Source organism: Pieris napi, chromosome 22, assembly GCF_905475465.1.
Source record: "Pieris napi chromosome 22, ilPieNapi1.2, whole genome shotgun sequence".
Lineage (NCBI taxonomy): Eukaryota > Metazoa > Arthropoda > Insecta > Lepidoptera > Pieridae > Pieris > Pieris napi.
In genome coordinates this window covers 6,057,264-6,081,749 of record NC_062255.1, presented here as the reverse complement: position 1 = coordinate 6,081,749, position 24,486 = coordinate 6,057,264, and the positions used below count along the sequence as shown (strand labels likewise).

The 24,486-nt window shown below is 33.3% G+C and overlaps 1 protein-coding gene across 4 annotated transcripts in view; it reads left to right on the top strand.

Moving 5' to 3' along the window:
- Positions 1–24,486, top strand: part of LOC125060761 (rap1 GTPase-activating protein 1) — a 248,782-nt gene that overhangs the window by 81,064 nt on the left and 143,232 nt on the right. Inside the window, exon 1 of one of the 4 annotated variants that reach the window (XM_047665811.1) lies at positions 16,469–16,636. The exons of 1 other annotated variant lie outside the window; for it this stretch is intronic. In XM_047665811.1, coding sequence (XP_047521767.1) covers positions 16,611–16,636 — 26 coding nt within the window. In that variant the 5' untranslated portion in view covers positions 16,469–16,610. Of the gene's footprint in view, positions 1–16,468; positions 16,637–24,486 lie in introns of those variants that run through there. 2 more of the 4 variants (XM_047665806.1, XM_047665810.1) reach the window with 2 other exon arrangements.

Sequence of the window (24,486 nt, the reverse complement as noted above, 5' to 3'; positions counted from 1 at the left end):
AGGCGGTATCACTTAACATCAGGTGAGCCTCCTGCCCGTTTGCCCCCTGTTCTATTAAAAAAAACCTGTGTTAACAATAATTCATGAGAAATTTATTAACATTTTATTAAAATAGGTATCAAGGTTAATGTTCAGTTTAGATGCGTCTTAGGGCATGCTTATGAATGTCAAAAACGTTTACAAAATTCGCGAAAAAGCAAAAGTACGCCATCCGTTCGCAAAATTACCAGGAGGCCTTGTTCTGAGAAGAACGGGCAAGAAACTCAGCAAGTTTTACCCTCCCTTTACATTACAATTATTCAAAGGAAAATATCATAAACCACAACGTCATTAAAGTTATTTAAGTAAAATAAAAATCTGTTCTGTGATTTACCACATTCACCATTACACACATATTCACAACACTTCAAAGATAACTTAATAAATATGTATGTATTAATTCAAATTAGTTATAGATATAGACTTATAAACGTCACTATATAAAAAACATATATATATATTCACATTAAATAAACATCTAACAGTTGTGATTTTTTTCATAGAACAAGAGGCTGAACTGACGTTAAGTGATACCGTTGCCCATGGACACTCACACTGCCAGAAGGCCTTATAAGAATTGGCACGGTATTTTCTGAATAGATCAGAAGGTAGAAAGTTGAATTGGTTTAGAAATAAGTAGACAACTGATTCCAAAGTGGTGGTGCGCGGCATAAAGTGTCTTAATAATCGATGTGGAACGACGTCGAGGTAAAATTAAAAAGATTCCTTGTTTAAATAGTCAAGTTAATTTCACATACCACAAATATTAAACTTAATTAAATTTCATTTGATTAGAGAATTTCTCCAGAGAAATGGTGTTTAATCTAGGTCCCGTATTCCCCCGATCACGTGCTAATTAAAACCAGTATTGTATAATTCATGTCTCTTGTCCCATTTGACTCGAACTCTTGAAACTCAAATTGACTGGGTTGTTTGAATATTTTTGAATTTGTTCTACAGTACTTCTAAAACTTTGAAGTGAAGTAATGATATTAATTTAAGAAATAATAAGTTAAATGCGTCACTATTATTGTAACGTCTTTACAAATGTATAATAACAATATTTAAATAATTTATCCAAAATGTTAGGACTAAATATTTATTCCTGTTTTCATAAATATAATAAAGCAAAAACTATTACTATTTCTATATAGCGACCTCAGGACATTATTTTTAATTTCCGTCTTCTGTGTGGTTACGCGCCGTTTTATTACCCCAACGAGCTTATTGGGATCATAAAAAGACCCTATAGATATTAATAATAAAACTCTCTAATAGTGTTATTGGTATAGTTTTACCCGATTACAGCATGTTTGATTATTACACATTTCTCAGCATATTTCTACATCAACTAAGATGTAGTTTTTATAAATGCAAAGTACTCGCGTAAGTAACTTATTCATCATTATTTTTGAAGTGATACGACAAAGACAAGTACAAAATATGTAGCTAAGTAATCAAAATATAATTTATTGATATAGGTTACACTTATCTTAAAAACATCAGTGGCGCTACTACCTCTTTAGGTCTGGACCTCAGTTTTCTGAATCTGTTTCGTGATCATTTTCTAATCTAATAGGCAAGTAGGTGATCAGCATCTAAGTCATGAGACCTCTTGGGTCTAAGACATATCGATTTCCTCACGCTGTTTCCTTCACCTTTCGAGCGAATGTTAAATGTGCATAGAAAATCCATTGATGCACAACCGGGGATCGAAACGACCTCAAGGTCGAAAGTCGCACGCTGAAGTTACTAAGCCAACACTACTCTATTACAGTAATAAAAAATGTTTATCCTTTATTAGAAATAGCATGGAAAAATAGTAACCAAGAATGAACGATTTAAGTTCGTTGAATAAAGTTTCTCTTTGACGTTGTTCTTAATGTAAGGCGATTCTTTTAATACTGACCAATGAAGTTAACGAGCTTGTTGGTAAATCTTGTTTTAGGATTGGCGTATTTTTGTAAAAATCCATTACATTTTTTCGTAACTAGACTTGGAGCTATTTTTTTTTTTTAAGACAATTCACACCAATTGACCTAGTCCCATGCTAAGCTGGTGAAGCTTGTGTTATGGGTACTAGGCAACGGATATACATACATATTATAGATAGATAGACACATATAAATACATATTTAAACACCCAAGACCTAAGCACAACAACAAATGCTCATCACATCGATGTTCGTCTCAGCAAGGGATCGAACCCGGGACCCATGAATTCGCAGTCAGGGGTACTAACCACTAGAGTCTAGACCAATGAGACGTCAAAATATTAGCTATGATTATAACAATGACTTCAGCAACTCAAAGTCCAATACCTTTTTGACATAGAGGGCCATTAGCGCTAAAGCCTAAATCTCATTTCTTATACCCTTAGTATGAATGCGCTAGAGGTGCGAACTTCTTACATAAGTATTCAGAACTTTAACCGCCTCATTCAAAACTTAAAGACGTAAGACTCTCATTGTTTACTTCCAGACTAGTTCATCTTGTTCTTTCTAATTGTGTCTTTGATAAAAAGATAAATTGCTCATTATGTAGGTAAACATTGATAAGAGTATTAGTAGTTAGAGTTTAATTTTCCTTAAATAAAAGTAGTCGAACCAATTCGACTTAGGGTCCTTCAAGAAAAGAGCGTACCATTTCTTAAAAGGCCGGCAACGCATTTACGAGCCTCCTGACAATGAGTGTCCATGGACGGCGGTATCAATTAACATCGGTTCACCTGCTGCCCGTTTGCCTCCTGTTACATAAAAATAAATAAATAAATAGTCATTTTAGACATTGTAAATCTACAACGTATACAGTTCTGCAAAAATTTTGCGCATGAGTTGAAATTACTTCATTTATTTAAATCATAACATATTCTGTTCACGTCTATAAAATCCGCTATTAAACCCGCGTAATCCTCACCCTAATTCTGATAAAACTTGAATTGACAACCCTAAATTTCAATGTGGTGGTCAGTAATGTAATACTTTATCGCGGAGTCGAGTTGCAGTCAAATTAACGCTAAACAGATGTTAGAAACAAGTTTCGCTAATCTTGATTTTGTTTTACAACCAAATTACTAACAGCGAAGTTTTGACTTTGTATAGTAGACTGTGCAGAAAGAATCGGCGTGGTAGTATATATAATTATTATTTGGTACGCGTCATTTATACAAAAAATACTTGCAATTTTTTCACATTAGGTATCAATATACTGTCGAACTGTGTATTATCAAATATTTCTGCACAGACTATAGAATATATGTTGCAATTGACATAGACTAAATTAAGATATCACACGAGAAAGCAGGAGCGGTAGACTCAGGTAAGTACGAGTATTTCAAGTAAGTATTAAACAAATCAAACACACCACTACATTACTTGTCGAGCGAGTGCTATCTTGCTGAAGTCGCGTACAAATTATTTGAAGAAGTCTACCTAAGTATGAGAGTGTACAATTATTTAATAAATTACCGTCTAAAATTCGTAACATTGGCGTGTTTAACCAATTTAAAAGGGCATTAAAGGTACTTATCAGAATGAGTCTAGTATACTAAAATTAGGACGGCTGCCTGATAGCGACGCGTATCTCGTTCGTATATATTAAGTTTCTCATGTAAAAAAATAACAGTTTTGGAAAGAGAAATAAAGTTCTCTAAACATTTTTATTTCAATTCGGATTTCAAGCCAAGCAATCTTCTAATTCTTGTCGTATTTGATACCACTGTTGAAAATACTTCTTTTGGATCAACGCCATTGCTTTATTTGACGGATCATTGGTCTAGTGGTTAGTACCCCTGACTGCGAATCCATGGGTCCCGGGTTCGATCCCCGGCTGAGACAAACATCGATGTGATGAGCATTTGGTGTTGTCCTTAGGTCTTGGGTGTTTAAATGTGTTTAAATATGTATTTATATGTCTATCTATCTATAATATGTATGTATATCCGTTGCCTAGTACCCATAACACAAGCTTCACCAGCTTAGCATGGGACTAGGTCAATTGGTATGAATTGTCCATTCATAAAAATAAAATAAAAAATTACAATATAATCAGTAGAGTGTACTCATGGTTATCTAGGAATAACCGATTTTTTGTGTATCAATAATTAGGCCACAATTTCCATAGTAGTCTGTATCCAGAGATACAGAAAATTGTAAAGAATGTCTGACACTTGTATCGTAATTTCTAGAAGTCTAGTAAACAGGGAAAGCTGACTCTCGTACGTCAAAAATGCATTAGATTTTGACATTTGGCATTGTCGACGCTAGATTCGTTATAGAATCTCACCCTAATCTTAGATCGACACTGTTCAAGTACTTATAAAAAATTGTTGCAATCTGACCAATTTAACAACGCAGAAATGTCTCAAGATTTTTTTCCTTTTAAGTAAATTATTTATATTAAAGCTTTTAAGCACTTGTTTGACTGATTAATGTAACTCAATTTAGTATTGAATAACAGAGCAAGAATTTGTCCCTTTTATCTCGCCCACACTTTGAAAGGAATGTTGGGGTTCAAAAGATTATTTAAGTGGTACTTACAATTGAAAAGGACATATCTACTTAGTCAATATTATTAATGAAATACATTCTGTATATGCAGTTAGAATCCAACAAAAACTTTAACTGTGAGTTTAAAGTTTTATTAAACTGTTTTACTAAAACATTCGTAATGTTAAATTAAAAGGAAAAAAGGCACATCTTTGTTATTTAGTATCAATATTTATTTGTTAATAATACAGCATATTATTGTAAGTAAATTATCGCACTGTAATTCGGTCAAATACACCAACACATTAGTATTCATATAAAAATGTTATCTGATTTCTAAAGATTAAATCCGCCGGGGTCAATAACCTCACCAGGGTTGCTTTATGGCTCTTGTTTTGTTACCTTTGTCCCTTTATGCATATTGTTCAACACTTGTAAGGGAATTTACTTGTAATACGCCACCTTGCTTAATGCTTCTCTCGGGCCCTTATACAGGGAGGTTTAAAATAAAGTTCATGGAACAACATTTGAAGATACACACAAAATTATTTTTTGTTGTGAAACAAGGCAGTAACTTTTCTAACTTATATATAGGTACATATCAAATTCTCGTGTCTCAATGTTCGTTCCCATACTCCTCCGAAACGGCTCGACCGATTCTTATGAAATTTTGTATGCATATTCAGTAAGTCTGAGAATCGGCTACTATCTATCTTCCAAATCCCTAAGTGATAAGGGGTTTGGAACCCCGAAATTTATTTTTTATTCAATTTTTTTATGATACAGTATTCAAAAATCAACCTCTATTTTTTATTTGTTAATTAAAATCTTATGACTTGAAGTCTGGAGCTTATACAGATAAAATTTCACAGAAAAACCAAAAGAGTTTTCATAGCAGAAAACCGAATATTCTCCAGGGTAGCATAGCAAAATCTTCCATGTTGATAGGTACTAAAAGGCTAGGCTAAGTAAAATCACATTAAGGAGAAACGAAGTTCGCGGGGGCAGCTAGTAACTTATAATATATGTTGATGAATTTCATTGATAAATACAGTAAATTCTCCACATTGTTTTAAGTTTATAGCAAATTTAATATACACCTAATAAGTATCACCCCCCTGTATCATACGATGTCTGCATCTTAATACACCCTGTACAGTAGTTGTTTCCATAAAACTACAATGTAAGGAGTTAACTGTGTGAATAACAGCATCCCTTTGTTGTCTATTGTTGTTTTGTGGGAACATCTTTATATTTGGGTCATGCATACCCATTGTACGAATCTTTATTAGACCCCTTTCTTATCTAAGAGGTCAGTTTAATTGACCAAAGGGAGATATTTAAATTCATAGTTTTTCGGGAAACATTAAAACATGGCGGTACAATCTTCTAGGCTTGTGCTTCAGGGTTATGTACTTATATGTTTTGTGAACATAAATTTTTCTTTATAGAGAAACTGTGTCTGACACACACCTAACTATTTTGGGTCTAAAGCATGCCGGTTTCCTCACGGTGCACAGCCGGGGGTCCAACATACGACCTCAAGGATAGAGTATCACGCTGAAACCTAGTCCTACACACCTAGAAAGACATAGGCACAAGTATATTGTGTTATTTATAATTAAAATATGTTTTAGTCGAGTTTCACTTTCTGGATTAGAATGCTGCTTGGCGATGTCGTTCGCGCGGACGACAAATGACAAATATTAATTTTATATATTTACAGCATAGAGGCCAATCAATAATTATAATACATTACAAATTTAAGCTATATATATTTTTTTTACTACATAAAAAATGTAAACATTCAATCGCCTCCACAAACCTGTCACAAATTTATTCAGTTCTGATGCAGACCTGAGAAAACGTTTAGCGAAATCATATGAAATTCTTGTGGAGGAGGATAGTTTGTGAGTTAATATATATATATATATATATATTGACATATATGGAAAAAAACATATACATATAAAAAAATTTCAAAATCGGTTCAAAAGTCATTTAAGTACCTATACATATACATTTAGAAATATACAATCATTAATTTTATCGTGTAATTAGTGAATTTATTATACATAAAATATAGTGAGTGTTTTGAAGAATTGTTTGGGTAGATCCCTCCTGCCTCGTAACACCGTACGAGCCGTATCAATGCAAAATTTCATCAAAATCATTGATGGTATATGGCTGATGGCACAGTCGGTTTCACAAGGCTCTTTCTTTTGCGACCTAGCGAACTGTGGAATCGACTCCCGGTGGGTGAGATTCTCTGAGAGATACGACCTCAAAAAATTCAGAGTATCGGTACTTCTCCCTCAACGGCCAGACACCCACTAAAAATGGGTGTCCATGGGCGATGACTGCCCTTTATGGGGGTCCCGTAGGGTCAATTGCCCCCCTATTATATAAAAAAAATATTTGAAAATAAATGGTTTGATTTTTATTTTAAGACATTTTTGTAAACGATTCTATATACGGTGTAAAATACATGTCATACTATATTCATGTTACAAAAAAGTTGGATAGCTTTAGAGAACATTGAATATATAGAAAAGCCTTTTTTGGTTTCGTTAAATGAAGATGTTCGCGAGCAAGGAAGTGAGATAGAATGAATTGCGATGTGTTGCGATCAATCTTCTGTCTGTAAGCTGTAATGAGGTTTCGTAACGGTTTATTAATATATGAGCTTATTAAAAATGTCCAATAAGGAAATGTTTTAATGTAGGATATTCCTGTCTATTTTGATTACTAAGAGTGAACTTTTTATTGGGCTCATAATACTAAATATTTTAGCCGTTCAAAATTGATTGACTATTGTCAAATTTAATAAAAAAAGATATAAAATTAAAAAAAAACTTGGTTTTTTGAATTTTTCACATAAATTTTGAGGTTATGTGAAAAATGTGTGAATACAAAAGCTTTAGATCTTTTTATCACCTACAACTTTGCCATTTAACTTTCTTCGATAGGACATTTAGTTTTGCCGGAAATCGAGATAAACCGTTTTTTACCCTTAAAACTCCCTCCCGCTGCCCTTTCCCGACCTCAGATCGCCTGTAAATTATTTTTCCTTTAATTTTTATAATATTCTCCTCCTTTTCCAATAGGTTTCATCCTACTATTATTTTTTTAGGTTTCTAAAATTATCGGCACTGGTCTATAAAGTCACTTTGACAACAAATCCTTTTGTTAATGTGAAATATTGCATCCAATTTATTGATCATTTCTTAAGGCAAGAAGATAAGTCGGTCTTCAGATATCAACCCGATTGCCATTTGTGTGAACTACAGAGGCTGGCAGTTAAGGACCTTCTTTTTGAAGTTCCTTAACTGCCACCGTGACACAAAGTTGTCAGTGTGATTATAGCGTGCGCGAGCGAGATGGGAATAAGACAATCTACAAGTAAAAAGAAATAGAATATGCGTGAAGTTCGAAGATCGCAAATTTTGAATGACCATAATGATTAATGACATTTGTACCTTTTAAACAAATAAAGGAGTTTTAATTATTTTTTTAAAGAAATTTAGCAAAGTTTTTTCACAAAGACCTATTGTTACTTAGTTAAAATGTTATGAAACATACCAAGTTATTAAATTGAATTAATAATATAATAAAATAATAAATATGTAATAATAATAATTGTTATTAATATTAATAAATAATTGAATAATATACTAAATATTATCAAATTGTTTACGTTAAATATTAATTATTAATTAATTATATTTAAAAAAAAATAACTTCTTACGCGCGTACATAAGTACACGCAACCTTTTTTTATATACAGTGAAACAAAAGAGGGAAAGAAGAAGCTTGTGTTACGTTAAATACTATCATGAATATTTATGGTGAAAATTACTGTATTTTTTGGCATTCGCTTCGCGCTCTAAGTGCCTCATGTTTTGCCCTTTGGGCTCCTCATAAGTGCAATAATTATTGCGTATTGGCTGCAGACAAATTATCTGGCCTCAGGATACATTGAATTGCTTAAGTGGAAGCTAAGTTAGAATAATATTATAGTAAAAAAAACTTTTTCTAAACATTTTCAGATATATAATATATTAAATTGGCTGCTTAATATCTACCCGCTCACCGTCTACAAACTAAAAATAAAATTAAAGGATTATGAACACACTTTACGCAGTGTTGGAGACGCTTCTAAGACCTAAATATTTTTCACATTTCGCATTTCACTCACTCACTCACTCACACACACTTATTAATTTTCTAACATGCACCCACTCACTCATGCACTCAGGCGTGTTGAAAATAGTTGTAAAAACGAAAAATATTAAAAAAAAAGATGCAATTAAATATATACATATTTATATGAAAATGGTTTGTTATGGAAGAGCTGGGACAGGTATTTTTTTACTTAAAAGGGTTCCCAAATCTTTCCCATTTTTATTTATTAATATTTTAATAACTACATTACGGTTTAATTCCTGGACCAAAAGTCCTATTTCGCGCAGGTGGTGTGAGATTCAGATTCCTTCGTGAACATTATAGTTAATAGTACGCAAATAAATTTTCAATACTATACTCACTCCTACGAATTTTGCCTGTAACGCGATATCAACACAACAATGTATTTTTCCATAAAGTTATTATCATCTGATAAGGTGTTATAAGTAGGTTAGAGATGCATTTTAGCACAGAATGCAGGTAAATTTTGCGTTTTATGAAAAAAAAAAATTTTTGGTAATATAACTAATAGGTAAATGTTTTAACGAATCCTAGTAGGTACTGTCAAAAATAAATAATTTATTAGTTACTGTTGCTAAATAATAATCATACTTAATGTGTAAAATATATCAGCTGCCCACTGAAGTATTTCCGAACCAATTCGACTTAGGGTCCTTCAAGAAAAGAGCGTACCAATTCTTAAAAGGCGTCAACGCACTCGCGAGCCCTCTGGCATTGAGAGTGTCCATGGGCGGCGGTATCGCTTAACATCAGATGTATGAGTGGCTATCGTCCTAAGTCGCTGAAACAATCATTGGTAAACACAGAATTCGTACACCAGGACTTTTCTGGACTTCTGAGAACATTAGAGACCTAGATTAGATTAAAGAACAACGCCAGTTGCAGTAATTCCCTAAAGAAACTGCTTTAAAAACAAAAAAAAATATTTAGTCTACAGAAATGAATTCAATTTGTATCATATTTAATGATAACAAAAAACCTGAAATCCAAAAACTGGAAATCAAAACTTGCTCAAATCTAATTCTAAAATATGATGGATGTGTATAAATTTTCTCATCGGGATTAAGCAGGTTTACGATTGCAAGGTGTGCAAAAACCGGTAGATAATGCAAATGTATGGATTCTGTTTATGTTACGAACAGAATTTTTGGGAATCCCACTGTTCTCTTATGCGATAAGCTTAAATTTATCTTTACTGTCCTAAGTCTTTATGAACGGCTCTTAGTACCGTACAGTAAATTCTCTAGAATCACCTTGATTTGATATAAAAAGCTGTAATTTTTGAGACAATTATTTAAATCTCAAGTCTTCCCTCAGAGATACGACCTCCAAATGTTCAAAAAGCGAGTCTACTCCTCCCTCAAAGGCCGGCAACGCACCCACTAAAAATGGGTGTCTATGGGCTGCGTAGACTGCCCTTTTTGGTCGTCCCGCAAGCTCGTTTGCCTTTCATTATATAAAAAAAAACACTATTAAAGATAGGTCGTTTAAGTTTCATTCAGCCGTTCGAAGCGATTTATACTACCACGATATACTATTAGCAAACAATAGACACACATACATAGTATGTATTATATAAAATTCTCGTGTCACAATGTTCGTTCCAATTCTCCTCCAAAACCGCTCGACCGATTCTTATGAAATTTTTTATGCATATTCAGTAAGTCTGAGAATCCGCTACTACCTATATTTCAAACCCTTAAGTGATAAGACATTTTTTAATTTTTTAGACAATTTTTTTTGTTTTTATTTTTGTATGATACACCATACAAAAATACATACAAACCATAATTTTCACCCCCCTACATTTAACCCCTATTTTTTATTATAGTAAATAGTTATTTTTATTGAACTAAAAATTTTTTTCCTAGAAGTAATATACATGGCAAAACAGCGTTTACCCGGTGAGCTAGTTGTTTTATAATAATTACTTTTTTCTTTTTACAGGTAAGCAATCAACGTAAGAAATGAGAAAAAACATGAAACAAAATAATGAATCTAAGACCGCCCACGAAGGTAATTCGATAGGGATTTATAAGCAAAAAGATATAAGATCATTAGTTTAATATAATAACAAGGAAGCTTTATTAATGAAACAAACAATACTTCTTTTCCCTATATAAAATATTCACTAATATAAAAGAAAATACATTTCTGCCGTATAAGTACAGTATTTGCTTTAATATACTACGAAAACTTGTTATATTTGTTTCACATAACATCGTTTTCATCATAACATAATAAATAAATTAAATATATCAGATAAGCAATGTCTAACGTCTTACTTTTAAAATATCACTGTTATTATATGATCTTAAGATCAACAATTGTTTCACAAACTAAGTAAAATATCGCAATTATTTTCAAAGATTGATTTTATTTTTGTGACGATAATTGTCATGTATTTTATAAAAAAATACTTGTAACATATACTGCAGTTATAGCATTATACATGATGTGGTAAACTTTAATAAATAAATAATGATTTACGCGGAAATAAGGATGTACATAATTAAAAATTACTAAGCGATAATGGCTCAAGGAGTTCATGACCTTAAAACAAGAATGAACTTTCTATAAATATGATTCTTCGATAATAATATACTTCACGTGTAATTTTAATTTTAGAATGATTGAAGTCACATGTTGAGTTAATTATGGGTCAAAGTGGATTATGACCCTTGCGTAAGGTCTCAAAATCAGGTCAACGCCTTTGTGTAAATATAATTTCGTACGTTAGATTTTGCGATAGGTTTATATGGTCATTCAAATTTGCTTGTATTATGTGACCTTAAAATTATGAGTTAAGCAGCTATTAGGGCCAAGTTTTCTGAGAATGATGCTATCAATCTGGCTAAATATGTATACCGACCGTAGTTGGATACAAATGATTGATTTTGTTAGATTATATATGTTAAGAACGATGTAACACAACTACGAATTTGCCTGATTAGTTTAAGATTTAAGAAAGCATCGAGATTATTTTTAATAACAATACACCCGAAGTAGTTTTTTTTTAGCTCTGATCTATGGTGTATTATGTGTTAAGTATCTAACTATTATGTTTATGAAAGACACCGTAAGACCGACGTAATTAACATGGTGGAGCAGATTCCAGTGCGTTTTTCACTGATAATTTTTCTTAGGCGAGTGAAATCTCTGAGAATCGAAACGAGGACCTTAGAACATACGGCATGGATGAGTTCGAGAGGAAACTAAAAACTCATTAAATTATTAATTTAAACTTATTTAATATCTTTGTAATCTATATATATATAAATGAAACCCGTTTTCCGTTGTCACGACATAACATGAAAACGCCTTGACCAATTTGGCCAATTCTATTTTTATAATATACCTTGAAGTACGAGGAAGGTTCTTACGGAGAAAAATTAAAAAAAATTGAGTGAAAAAGTCTAAAAACAACACTTTTCTATATTCCCATACAAAATATTCGTAATAATACTTAAAAGTCAATTTGAACTTTAATACCATAGCATAAAGTTCAAGTGTTAGTGGAGGGGTTCCGGGAAGGTAAATTTTTATTTTTTGACATAATGTATTTGTTGTCTTATCAATTTTCTTTTTTTTATCTTACTAGCTAGACCGGTGTCCCGAATAGCAGAATAAGTATTTTAAACAAATAAAGAATCGACTGTTAGGCGGTACGATGTTCGCCAGGCCAGCTAGTTCTATATAGATTTTCTAAATAGCCATGCAAAATATTACTTAGATACCCACTTTATACGTTTATAAGGAAAATTATTCGCAAACACGATCCAGCTACCATTTGGATCGGAAAGGGTAAGTGGCCAATTTGTGTGAATTTCAATCCAAACCGTGGCCGTGACGTGGTTGGGCGATTTTGTTAAGATAACTCGAACTGTTATTGGCTGCAAAATCGTAATCCATAAGTGTATACAAAATATATAACTATAAATCGTATTAGATTGTCATGTTATATAGCCTTTTTTGAGGGGAAGTCCTTTACGGACTTCTGCATTGGGGCTGTGCATTGTTGCAAGTGTGGGCTTGCTGTTCCGAGAAGCAGTTTTCTATACCCGAAATAAAACGTTTCTGTTCCGTCTAAATCTCGTACTATTTAGCACGGGTAACAGCAAAGACTTTTCCTCTTGCCCAAACCTACCTCAATAACATGATTATCCAACCAAAACTTTCATTCTCACGTACCAATACTTCCTGCGATCGGCGCTTTTAACCAAGTTCTTAAGCTTTGTACTATCTATACTTATATTATAAAATTTAGGTATATAAAGCGTGCCGGATATTTGTGAAATAATTATGAATGTTTCTTGTTAAACCAAAAGTCCTTTTCATTATTATTTTTTATGTAACGGGGCAAACGGGTAGGTGACTCATCTGATGTCAAGTGATACCACAGCCCTATGGGTTCACATTTACATTGCTAGAGGGCTCGCAAGTGCGTTGCCGGCCTTTTAAGAATTATTACGGTCTTTTCTCACCCTGAGTTTTAAGATCCTGAAATACTTCGGTGGACAGCTTCCACATAGTGGTGGTTCGCGGCAAAAACTGCCTTAAAAAACTTAAGTAAATATTAAAAAATCTTAAGACCAGTATTTTTTTCTCAATTAATTATAATTAATTGAAAAAAAAATACTGGTCGCAATCGTTACTTTGTATTCAACGACTTACAAGTAAGCACTGCTAGAAAACGATTGTTCTTCATTCAAACAAAACAATGTATTTAAACAAAACAGTACCATAAACTCCCATTAAAAGAATTGTTCTTAAAACAAAATGCATGGCACAGGTGGTCGCATACTAGCACAGTGACCCCGATTTCCTCGCCGCGGGTCGTCCCCTCGATAATCTCAGTTAATTAGGAATCTGCGATCACGATAAGCATGCCCGCAGGAATATTACGCTTTTTAGTTAAGTGATGCGAGAAAGTCGGTAACCCCTTTGTGTTGTGTAATCGTTATACCGTTACTAAATTGCTAACACTGTTAACTCGATATTTTTGAACCACTTTGAAGTGTTTTCAATCTTCAATCGACTCGGGACTTGTTCGCTATGCCTACGGACTTTTTATTTTGCAGCTATTAACTGCAATACCTTAGGAAAACCCTTGATCTGTGCCTTTAGATTTTATATCTGTTTCGTTATCTTAATATATATAAATTACGTGTCACGTTGTTTGTCCGCTATGGACTCCTAAACTACCGAACCGATATCAATCAAATTTGCACACCGTGTGTAATTTTTAGCTTACATCTCAATTTACACCCGCAATATTATTTTTTTGCAAAATATTTGTTTATAATTTAATAGTCACAATTCTAACAGATGGCACTGTGTTGAAAGTACCCACGTTTCACATAAGCTACAATTTTATGGCATAACCACCAAAAAACATGGTGGATTGATGTTCTCCTGCAGTTTCTCTTGAATAGTTTACTACTATTTAATATAACAAAAATCTTAGCCACAGCAACGCTTGTCCGAGTCTACTAGTAGATAATTGTTTTAATAGGTGAGTAGGTGATTAGCTTTTTGCCTGAGACACGCCGTTTCTTTGATCTAAGGCGTGATGGTTTCATCACCGTACCAGCCACTAGCCAGTGTTACAATAATGTGCTTAAGACACAAACTTTTTGGGTCTAAAGCATTCTGAGCGTACCGTACGAAGCGAAAGCGAACGAGCGAATGCGTACTAAAGGCCGATTTACATTATCTTAGTGTTTAGGAGAGTGCTTTAGGATAGTGCTTTAGTTGAAACATGTAAACGCTACTTGCTTTAGTAAACGCTACGCTAAAGAACTTGCCTTTCAAGTTGTACTAAAGCACTCTCCTAAACACTAAGATAATGTAAATCGGCCTTTAGATGGCCCATTGGTGCACAGTCGGTGTTGGAACCTACCTACCTACAACCTGGTAGCTAGCACTACTCACCTCTGCACTGGAAAACTAAACCAAACCCATAGGAATATCAGTTTGTAAAATCGAAAGAAAAACTAAAGCGCCTAGTGGCTTTGTAAGCGTGTACCTAAATGGAAGCAGAGAAGAGAGTCTGTCATATGAATAAATGAAATAAATCAGTGGCGCTACAACCTCTTTAGGTCTTGGCCTCAGATTTTTGAATCTGTTTCATGAACATTTTTTTCTGATCTATTAGGCAAGTAGGTGATCAGCCTCCGGTGCCCGACACACGCCGTCGACTTTTTTTGGGTCGACATGTCGGTTACCTCACGATGTTTTCCTTCACCGTTCGAGCGAATGTTAATGCGCACATAGAAAGAAAGTCCAATGGTGCACAGCCGGGGAACGAACCTACGACCTCAGGTATGTGAGTCGCACGCTGAAGCCACTAGGCCAACACTGCTCTGTCATATGAATTCGTCAAAAAGCATGTTCCACTACCCCGCTGACGCTTTAAGGTTTTGACGCTGAAAAGCAATTCATAGATTGCGCTTAGTCTTGAATCTTATCCTAACGACACATATTACACGAACTTTGACTCTTGTGACAGAAATGTATTAGATTTTCACATTTCGACGTCATACTGAGTTTCGGCTCTTAATTTCACGCTAAGACTTTACAGTCTTCCGTACACAACATGTAAGAAAACCCAATTTCATCTCTCCAAAAGCCCTTTGTTTCTATGCATTAAATAATTTATTACAATTTACTTACTTACAGGTATGGGGGAACATTAATATGCGTCACAAAACAGAGTGAGGAGGCGTGTAGCATAAGTAAGATACAGCTGAGTAACACGACAAATGCCCCGTTGAACTTGGAATACATTATCAGTGCATAGTGGTATATATGTGGGTTTTAGTATCGCTATGATAAAAGTAAATACTAATTATGCAAAACAGAAAATAAAATAGACGTAGGCGTAATGTACTCTTATGTAATTTCTTCAGTTGTTTAAACAGTACTGAAACATATTTTATTATAATTGGATTAACTTCTATATACATCATGTTAAATTATTTAAAGAGATCTATTAGGTATGAGGGTGTGCAATTGTTTAATCGGTTGCCGTCTAAGGTTCGTAAAATTAGCGTGTTTGATCAGTTCAAAAGGGCATTAAAGACACACATCAGAATGGGCCCATTAGACTAAAATTGGGTTAGCTGATGACGACGTGTATCTCGTTGGTATATACTTAAAATTAAATTTCTCATGTAAATAAAAAATAATTTTTGTAATGAGAAATAAAGTTCTTTAAACATTAATGTCTTCAGTTGATTAAACAGTACTGAAACATATTTTCTTATAATTGCATTAACTTCTATATACATCATGTTAAATGTTTGTATTATACTTGCCTACAAGCCACCACATACTATTTATTAAAACGGTTCAAAAGAAATAACATTTGTTTGATGCGAGCACCTACTTTTCATCAATATAAATCTTAATTTCAAACAACTGGACTTTTCGAGTTCCTCAATTGTAAAGTGAGAGCTGTCGCTACGATTGTTAAATTTATGATATCAATTCGCGTTTAAACCCATTAAAAAGGTTTTATTTAACACATACGTAGTTAAAAGCTTACATTTTGTTTACGATATTTGCGCAACAATAAAAATAAATACTATCTAAACCGTTATCAATTTCAAACACTTGAACTCAAGTATTATGCGTTTGCACATTCGCAGCCGCGTTGCATCTCAATTCTGTGCGTCGGCGCAGGCTGCAACGACGAACAACAGCCAATGGGCGATTGAAGCGCACAGCGCCGGCTCAGTTCGATTTCCGCCGTCAAAGAGTGTGCATGTCGCTTGCGTACGTAACAAACGCGCGCGTGTCCGAATAATTGTATTATTTACTTAAAATGTGAAAAGTGTTTAACCGGATTCTGTTATTATTCATGGATTTTTGACTATGGTGATTGTGAGCGTTTTTAACAGGTTAGTTTTTTTATTTCAATGGGAATGTTTATATGATAGATAGGTGCAATCAATATGGAATACTTTATTTAATATTACAATTAGTTCCGACTTTAAATTGCAGGCGTTACACTGTTCGTTACGTTTCATTAAATTCAGTAATCATCATTATGCATAACCACATAACTGGCAGTGATTTACCTTGGTTTCCTTTATTTTGATTATATGGAAATAAATTATTTATTGTTACCCCTAATGTGTTAAATAAAGATACACTTTCGGATACGTATCATGTTTCGATATATAAGTAAGTTTATATTTCGAATTTAGTGATAGATTCAATCCACAAAATTTTAGCTATCGACTAGGGAACTGTGGAATCGACTCCCGGTGGGGTTCTTTCCTGGGAGATACGACCGTCAATTGTTTAAAGAAAGAGTTTACTCCTATCTCAAAGGTCGGGAACGCTCCCACTCCAACGGGTGTCCATGCGCAGCGATGACTTCCCTTTTTGAGCATCCCGTAGACTGGATAATATATAAAATTCTATAAAAAATAACCATAAATGTACTTTTGAGCAAAAGTAGCCAGCATAATATCTCATTTATTTCCTGTCTCCATACAGCTCTTGCATGCTAAATTAAATGGTTGGGTTTTAAGCGAAAGCTGTAATTTGCACTCCAGGTAACTTACATACCTAAAAACCTTTGTAGGTAGCTGAACAGCGACCTAGTTATGCTAATTTAGCAAGCGAAATTAAAGTGCCTCCTAAACGAATTAATTCATAATAACTTTATCGATTATTCTTAAGTAAGTGTTTACTTAAAGGCATTATGTATTAGTATATTTCCACAATAGCTATGAGTAGGAGTTATTTGACTTAACTATTATTCTTTTTATTGTGTAACTACCCTCATTTTCACAAAAAAAGTTTTCTATGTAATTATGCTTTTGCTCACTTGTTAGGAGTTAATTTAAATAAATGAAGACGTTTTATTACCAGTTCCAAAGAGCAATAAAAACAATAAGAACAAAAATACCGGGTATTATTGGTATCCTTTTGGAAAAATAAACAGCTTAGTCTGACAGGGCTAATGATGTGTACCATCTGTCATAAACGTCATCAACTCATCGGTCACAGAACATAATGCCCCCTGCACATTCGAATCAATCAATGACAGATGTGTCGTAGGTCAGATTAGTGGGTTCGGTCCTGTCAAATCTTCTAAGTATTCACTACTTTACGGCTGCTTTTAATTTCATTGAAGTAAAAAAACAAAAAATCTATCAGTATCTATATGTCACCGTAAAATTGTAAAAACCGTTAGTAGATTGTAATCTATCTCGCGAGATTGTAAACTGTCGAAAGATTGTGAACCTCAACGAACTGCTTACAAATTAACGTATTATTATTCGGTAGTTATATGAAATTGTTGGGAAGTAAAATTAATCTGTAATTGACCAAAGAAGTTTGAATGATAACTAAGTTAGTGTAGTACAATCTACCGAATACCGATAACCGATAACCGATAGATTACAATCTAACGGTGTTTACAATTTTACGTTAACATATATATCCCTTAATGACGCAGAAACATGTCTTCCAGAAATATATGCTTCATAACTGAAAATATTGAATTTTAATAAAACCACTCAACGCGATATTAATTAGCTTCAAACCTCTAATTAAAACATAATTTACATTTATTGAATATAAAATGATGCGTGAAACTTTCAATTAGAGCTATCATTCGCTTTGACAGTTGACATTTAATTAAAATTTGATTACTGTATCATCTGTGGTAATTGTAGTTTATCATAGTTTATATTTGGAAACCCTAGTTCGATAGCTATAATTGTTAATAACTTCAGATTGAAGATGTCACGTTCGCGTATCTATGTTATCATGAATCAAGACAGTTGAGATTAGGGTTGACAAAAGTATATATAGCTATTCAATCACACCGAAGCATCAATAAGGTTTGATTAAGAAATATCTTCTACATCTCAATCCGTTTATAAATAGATTTTACTTGGTCCAACATGAATTAACACATGTCAAGTACGTTAATGTTATGTTTTTATATCTGTGACAAATAAGAAGAAAAAATCCTTTATTTTAAAATTAAGATTCAGAGTAGACCTAGAACTTAATATAAGCGTTTTAGGTCTGGGTCTTAGTATATGTATCTGTTTCGTGATCATTTGTTTTTTTTTCTAATATTAGCTTTCTATGCCGGTTTCCTCACGATGTCATGAGGAATGAGGGTCGCACGCTGAAGCCACAAAGCCAACACCGCTCTAGCACTTAATATAAGTACAGTCAGAAAAATATTAGAATTTGACTCACGGGGGTTATAATTCGCTTGAGTCTTCTCCTTGACACTGCGAAACTGCGTAGGTACTTATAAAGTTGGCAACCCTATATAAATCAAATTGGAACACGTAAGAACGCTACTTGAATATCAAAGACAGAACAAGGAGAATTATAATTAATAACGCAGTTTCTTAATGTAGCTTTAGTAAAATTAAATTACAACTTTATTTACGAATAATATTTTCTCATTTCTCATCCTTTTAAGAAAAAAACGCGTTTTGGCCAAAACTCATCGAAACCCTCACACTTTGAAATCCATTTTCCTTTATGAAAAACTATGTTATTAAAAAACTTAGTAAAATTTGGTTTATTTTTATTGCCACTATGTTTGCCTAAAACTGCTTGCATTTCACAGTAAATCTTGTATTTGATTTTACTCGGCTATACCAATGTATAGCCGAGTTCGCAAGCTTTTGTAAATCAATAATTTATTTTGATCTCTATATAATATGTCTATTATATGGCAGTAGCGGCAATGCTCCGATATAAATAGATAATCAACAATGATTACGGCAACCATTAAATATAAATTCAAACAAATTTGAGGTCTAGGCAATCCATTATATCCATTCAATTGTATATCATTTCTTTATCATTAACTCGCTATTATTGTTTTGAAATTTTCCCATAATAGTTAAGAAACAAAACAGTTATGTATTTCCTTTCCCTTTCATTCCCAGGCGTGAACGGTACAATTAGGCACGCTAGCCCACCTGTCAATACTTAAAAATTGACATCCATCCATCTCTTTCTTTCTGTCTTCCGAGGTATGTCGGCGTCACACTCTAACGCGTGTTCTGTTTAATTAGGTTTGTTCCTTTTTACCTCTTTTTGCGGGCTACCTCTTCCTCTTTGCTGCAGTAAATTAGAAATGAATAAAACATTATTGACGTATGTTAGGCGTTTCTCTACTTAATTGCATGGGAATAGAGCGTAAATTTGCTTGTTAGAACTTATTCGGCCCATTTCCGATTACGCACGAAATGGAAACTGAATCTTTGAATATGCATGTGCGGTGTGCACGCATATCGTTGATTCAGCTGCGAATCATTGTTTGAATCTTTCGTTCATTCACTTTTAATGAATCTTTCGTTCATTCACATTTAGAGTTCAATGATTTCACAATTTAAAACTTAATGATTTAAATCTTGACTGATGTTAGCTTTTTAAATACAGTTTAACATTAGTTTAATGTTTTGTCATCTTTTCTTGTTTACGTAATTTTAAATTAAGAAGTATATATATATAGATTCATTACTCAGATTACTATCAATATAATTTTAATAGAATAGTTTTACACAGATTAGAATTGATAAGCGTGCTGTCCCGTTTCGCAGATATATGGTATCGCGGACTTTTTATATATATTGATGCCTTTAATAAAACTATAGTACTTACTTTGCTCTATTGTCCATAGTTTCCGCAGCGGATTTGATATGAGGATTTTTATCTGTATTTTTTTACAGTTTGGGTTAAATTATCGAAATTATCGTACGGATTCATAACTACATATTTTGAAACTATTCACTATCTTTATCAGGTACTAGCTGGCCTGGCGAACATCGTACCGCCTAACAGTCGATTCTTAATTTTTTTTAAATACTTATTCTGCTATTCGGGACACCGGTCTAGCTAGTAAGATAAAAAAAAGAAAGTTGATAAGACAACAAATACGTTATGTCAAAAAATAAAAATTTACCTTCCCGGACCTACCTACCTACCCCTCCACTAACACTTGAACTTTATGGTATGGTATTAAAGTTCAAATTGACTTTTAAGTATTATTACGAATATTTTGTATGGGAATATAGAAAAGTGTTGTTTTTAGACTTTTTTACTCAATTTTCTTTAATTTTTCCTCGTACCTCGTAAAGAATAAATATTTAAAAAAATCAGACATCAGACGGTCAAGCCGTTTTCATGTTATGTCGTGACAACGGAAAACGGGTTTCATTTTTATATATATTATAGATAATGTAGGATTAATGGAAGAATGTTTCAAATCAAACAAATCTCTCCTCTTTATTAGTGTCAAGTCAAGTCTAAAAATAGTAATATAACGTTCTAAAAACCTTCTTAATTTTCAGTAACCCACAGACCGAATAAGCTACATACATATTCCCATAATAAATAATAACACTTTCTTCTTATGAATGTATGAGAGCAGTCCATGTGAACTGTGAGTTATCTTACAACTAGCCAAGATTTATTACCTAAAATAAACTTAATTAATCACACTGATGATTAAATGAACCGCGTTTTGTGGATTTAATTCCCACCGGAAATAGAACATGTCTTAATACATTTCCTTAAGTGCAAAAACTAACAATTAAAGTCAGTAGATCAACTATATGAAATATATTTCGGCGGAAACGAATCTTATTTCCGGTATCTAGGGGCAGAATATATGGCTCCAAGCCCCTTAAAGAAGTGGCGCGTGCTTAATACTGTATCTTTCGTATTGTTACGGTATATAAATTACATATAATCTTAATATATATAAATTACGTGTCACGTTGTTTGTCCGCGATGGACTCCTAAACTACCGAACCGATATCAATCAAATTTGCACACCGTGTGCAGTGCAACTTTATCATATTATTTTATTGCAATATATTTGTTTATTATTTGATAGTCACAATTCTAACAGATGGCGCTGTGTTGAAAGTACCAACGTTTCACATAAGCTACAATTTAATGGCATTACCACCAAAAAGCATGGTGGTCCCCATGACTAGTGATCTACCGTTTCCCTTGAATAGTTTGCTACTATTTAATATAACAAAAACCTTAGCCACAGCAACGTTTGGCCGGTCTGCTAGTTAGGTTATAAACATTAACACATACGTATTACTTTTTCTATTTTTTAAAAAGTATTGTTAAGATACACTACCGTCGCGTTGGTAGAACTGTAAGGATAGGTGTATAGTTGGCAATCAATAAATATTTACTGAATAATGTAAGCAATTTGAGTTAGTTTTATTTATTAGGTAATGAAAGTGAACTGGTACCAACAGTGAGAAATGAGTCATTATCAGCATCTTGACCTTCCGGGCCTTTCCAAAAAATTAAAAACCAATGTCACTTTTACCATAGTATATAACAAGGCAAAACCCGACTTTAAATTCGTCAGTCAGTCGTAATACAAACTATTTAAACTCAGCCATAAATCCCTTCAGGTTTTAACTGAATTTATCAATCATTATTTTTTTGTCAGAATGACTTCATCAAATTTATGAACAATAAATCGATTTAAATACCTACCTTATGATTTAGTCGTACGTATGTACACTAAAAAATATAAAATAAGTGCGTGCTTACAAAGTACACATGTCAGAAGTGTCAAGACTTTTTTAACTCTTGTTTATATTTATACAAATCTAAAACTTTCGATTTCCGAGACTTAGAGGGAGAGAAAAAGGAAGATATCTTAGGAATTTAACATAATAACTACTGTTTTATGTTACTATTAAAATTTTAAGCTTTTATGTATTTTGTAATTGGATAAATAACCCTAAATAAATCAATATGTAATGCTTATGTCATCCCTTACGCTATTAGAGGTTACTTCATTATCACACAGCAATTGTGACAACGTCAATCGTTTTTTAATTCCTCTACCAATTGCAATACAGACATCTCCTTGAAAGCAATTTTGATATAACATATCTTGATAACAATCTATATAAATCTTTATTCTGAGGTCCGAGTGGGCTCGTGAATCACCTAGTGTCCTCGCCCACAGGCATATTTACCAAGCGCTTTTAAAAGTAATGTGATTATGAACCTTATACCATAGACATAAGTAGAGCAACTTCATCCCGAGGTCGTTCACTGCACCTACAAACATGAAGTTTTAATTTAACAATATCATTATCGTTTTTGTTATGACTGCCGTTTGAATATTTTAATTGGATGACTGTTCGATTATTAAAACCAACCTTGATTTAATTGATACCCATAGCTCCACATGGAAGGAGTCAGAATCCATCAGCGAAACTCAAAATACTGACAAGAAGATCTGATCACGATCTCACTGATGTTTAAATATATAAAGCTTCCTCCGTAAAATTTCGTTTTTGTATAACTTAACTCCAATAAGACAATACTAAATACTAATCGCTTCAAAAGCTCTTTATAATAATTGAAATCGCTTAAAATCACTATTAGAAATTCTAAGCGTTTTTACAGAGTAAGCTCTGATCAAGTTCGATTTACGCAAATGAGATACTCCATTACGACCGCGAAAACTTTCTTGTCTTAGCTGAAATCTTATGAGCTGATCACCTTGAGAAATTAACTACCACGTGAGGTACTTTCATGTTATAATTTTGCTATTAAGAGGAAAGCTATGCGGTTTACACTTTCTCTTAACTGAACTGGCACGTATTTCAGAGTTAGTTATCTGTATTGTTCCGGAAAATACATGTTTCGCAACAAATCAGGTCAAATTTGCTGAGGCCAGATGTCAAGGGATTTCTCGGGAGAGCTTGTTTCTCACTAATATGGTTACAACTGCATTTATCTGAGAATAAACAGTTTTCATAGAAATATATTAAATACTTTTATTAGTGACTAACGAATTATTATAGTAGAAGTATTATAAGAGCAGTGTTGGCCTAGTGGCTTCAGCGTGCGACTCTCATACCCGAGGTCGTAGGTTCGATCCCCGGCTGTGCAGCAATGGACTTTCTTTCTATGTGCGCATTTAACATTTGCTCGAACGGTGAATGAAAACATCGTGAGGAAACCGGCTTGCCTTAGACCAAAAAGTCGACGGCGTGTGTCAGGCACAGGAGGCTGATCACCTACTTGCCTATTAGATTAAAAAAATGATCATGAAACAGATTCAGAAATCTGAGTCCAAGACTTGAAGGTTATAGCGCCACTAATTTATTTATTTTATTAACGAATTATTATATACAGCTATTTATCATAGACATAACATGTATTGCTAACGAATCACATACATACATCATATAATAACCATCACATAAAAATAGTGAAAAATAACATTATTTTTTCTTCAAAAGAACAAGGTATGTTTTAAGTGTGTAATAAGTGTGTGTTGTGGTTGTTATTGCCCTGGCTCAGCATTATGTAACAGCAGACTGTTCCACAGCGCTGGCCATTCTGCCACCACAACAGCTAGTTATCAATTAATTTTCAGTCTGGAAAACAGTCAAAGTTTTCATTATACTATAAAGAAAACTTATCAGTATTAGAATTCTATCAATTATTCATAAACAAAGTACTCTCCAAAACTTTATCATAAATATTTATTCAATTTGCTTATCAATTCGTTGTTAATGTAAATATTAATTGAAGTTTATAATACCGTTTAATGAAATAAATAAATCGACACTCAACAAGCCTTTGTTCAATATGAATTAAGTTATTTGTAAACACTAATAATAGTAATGCTAATCGGAAGTTAAATATGATCTTTTACTATGTTTCCTTAAAGCAGTCGCTAATTATAGTTAGCATTTAA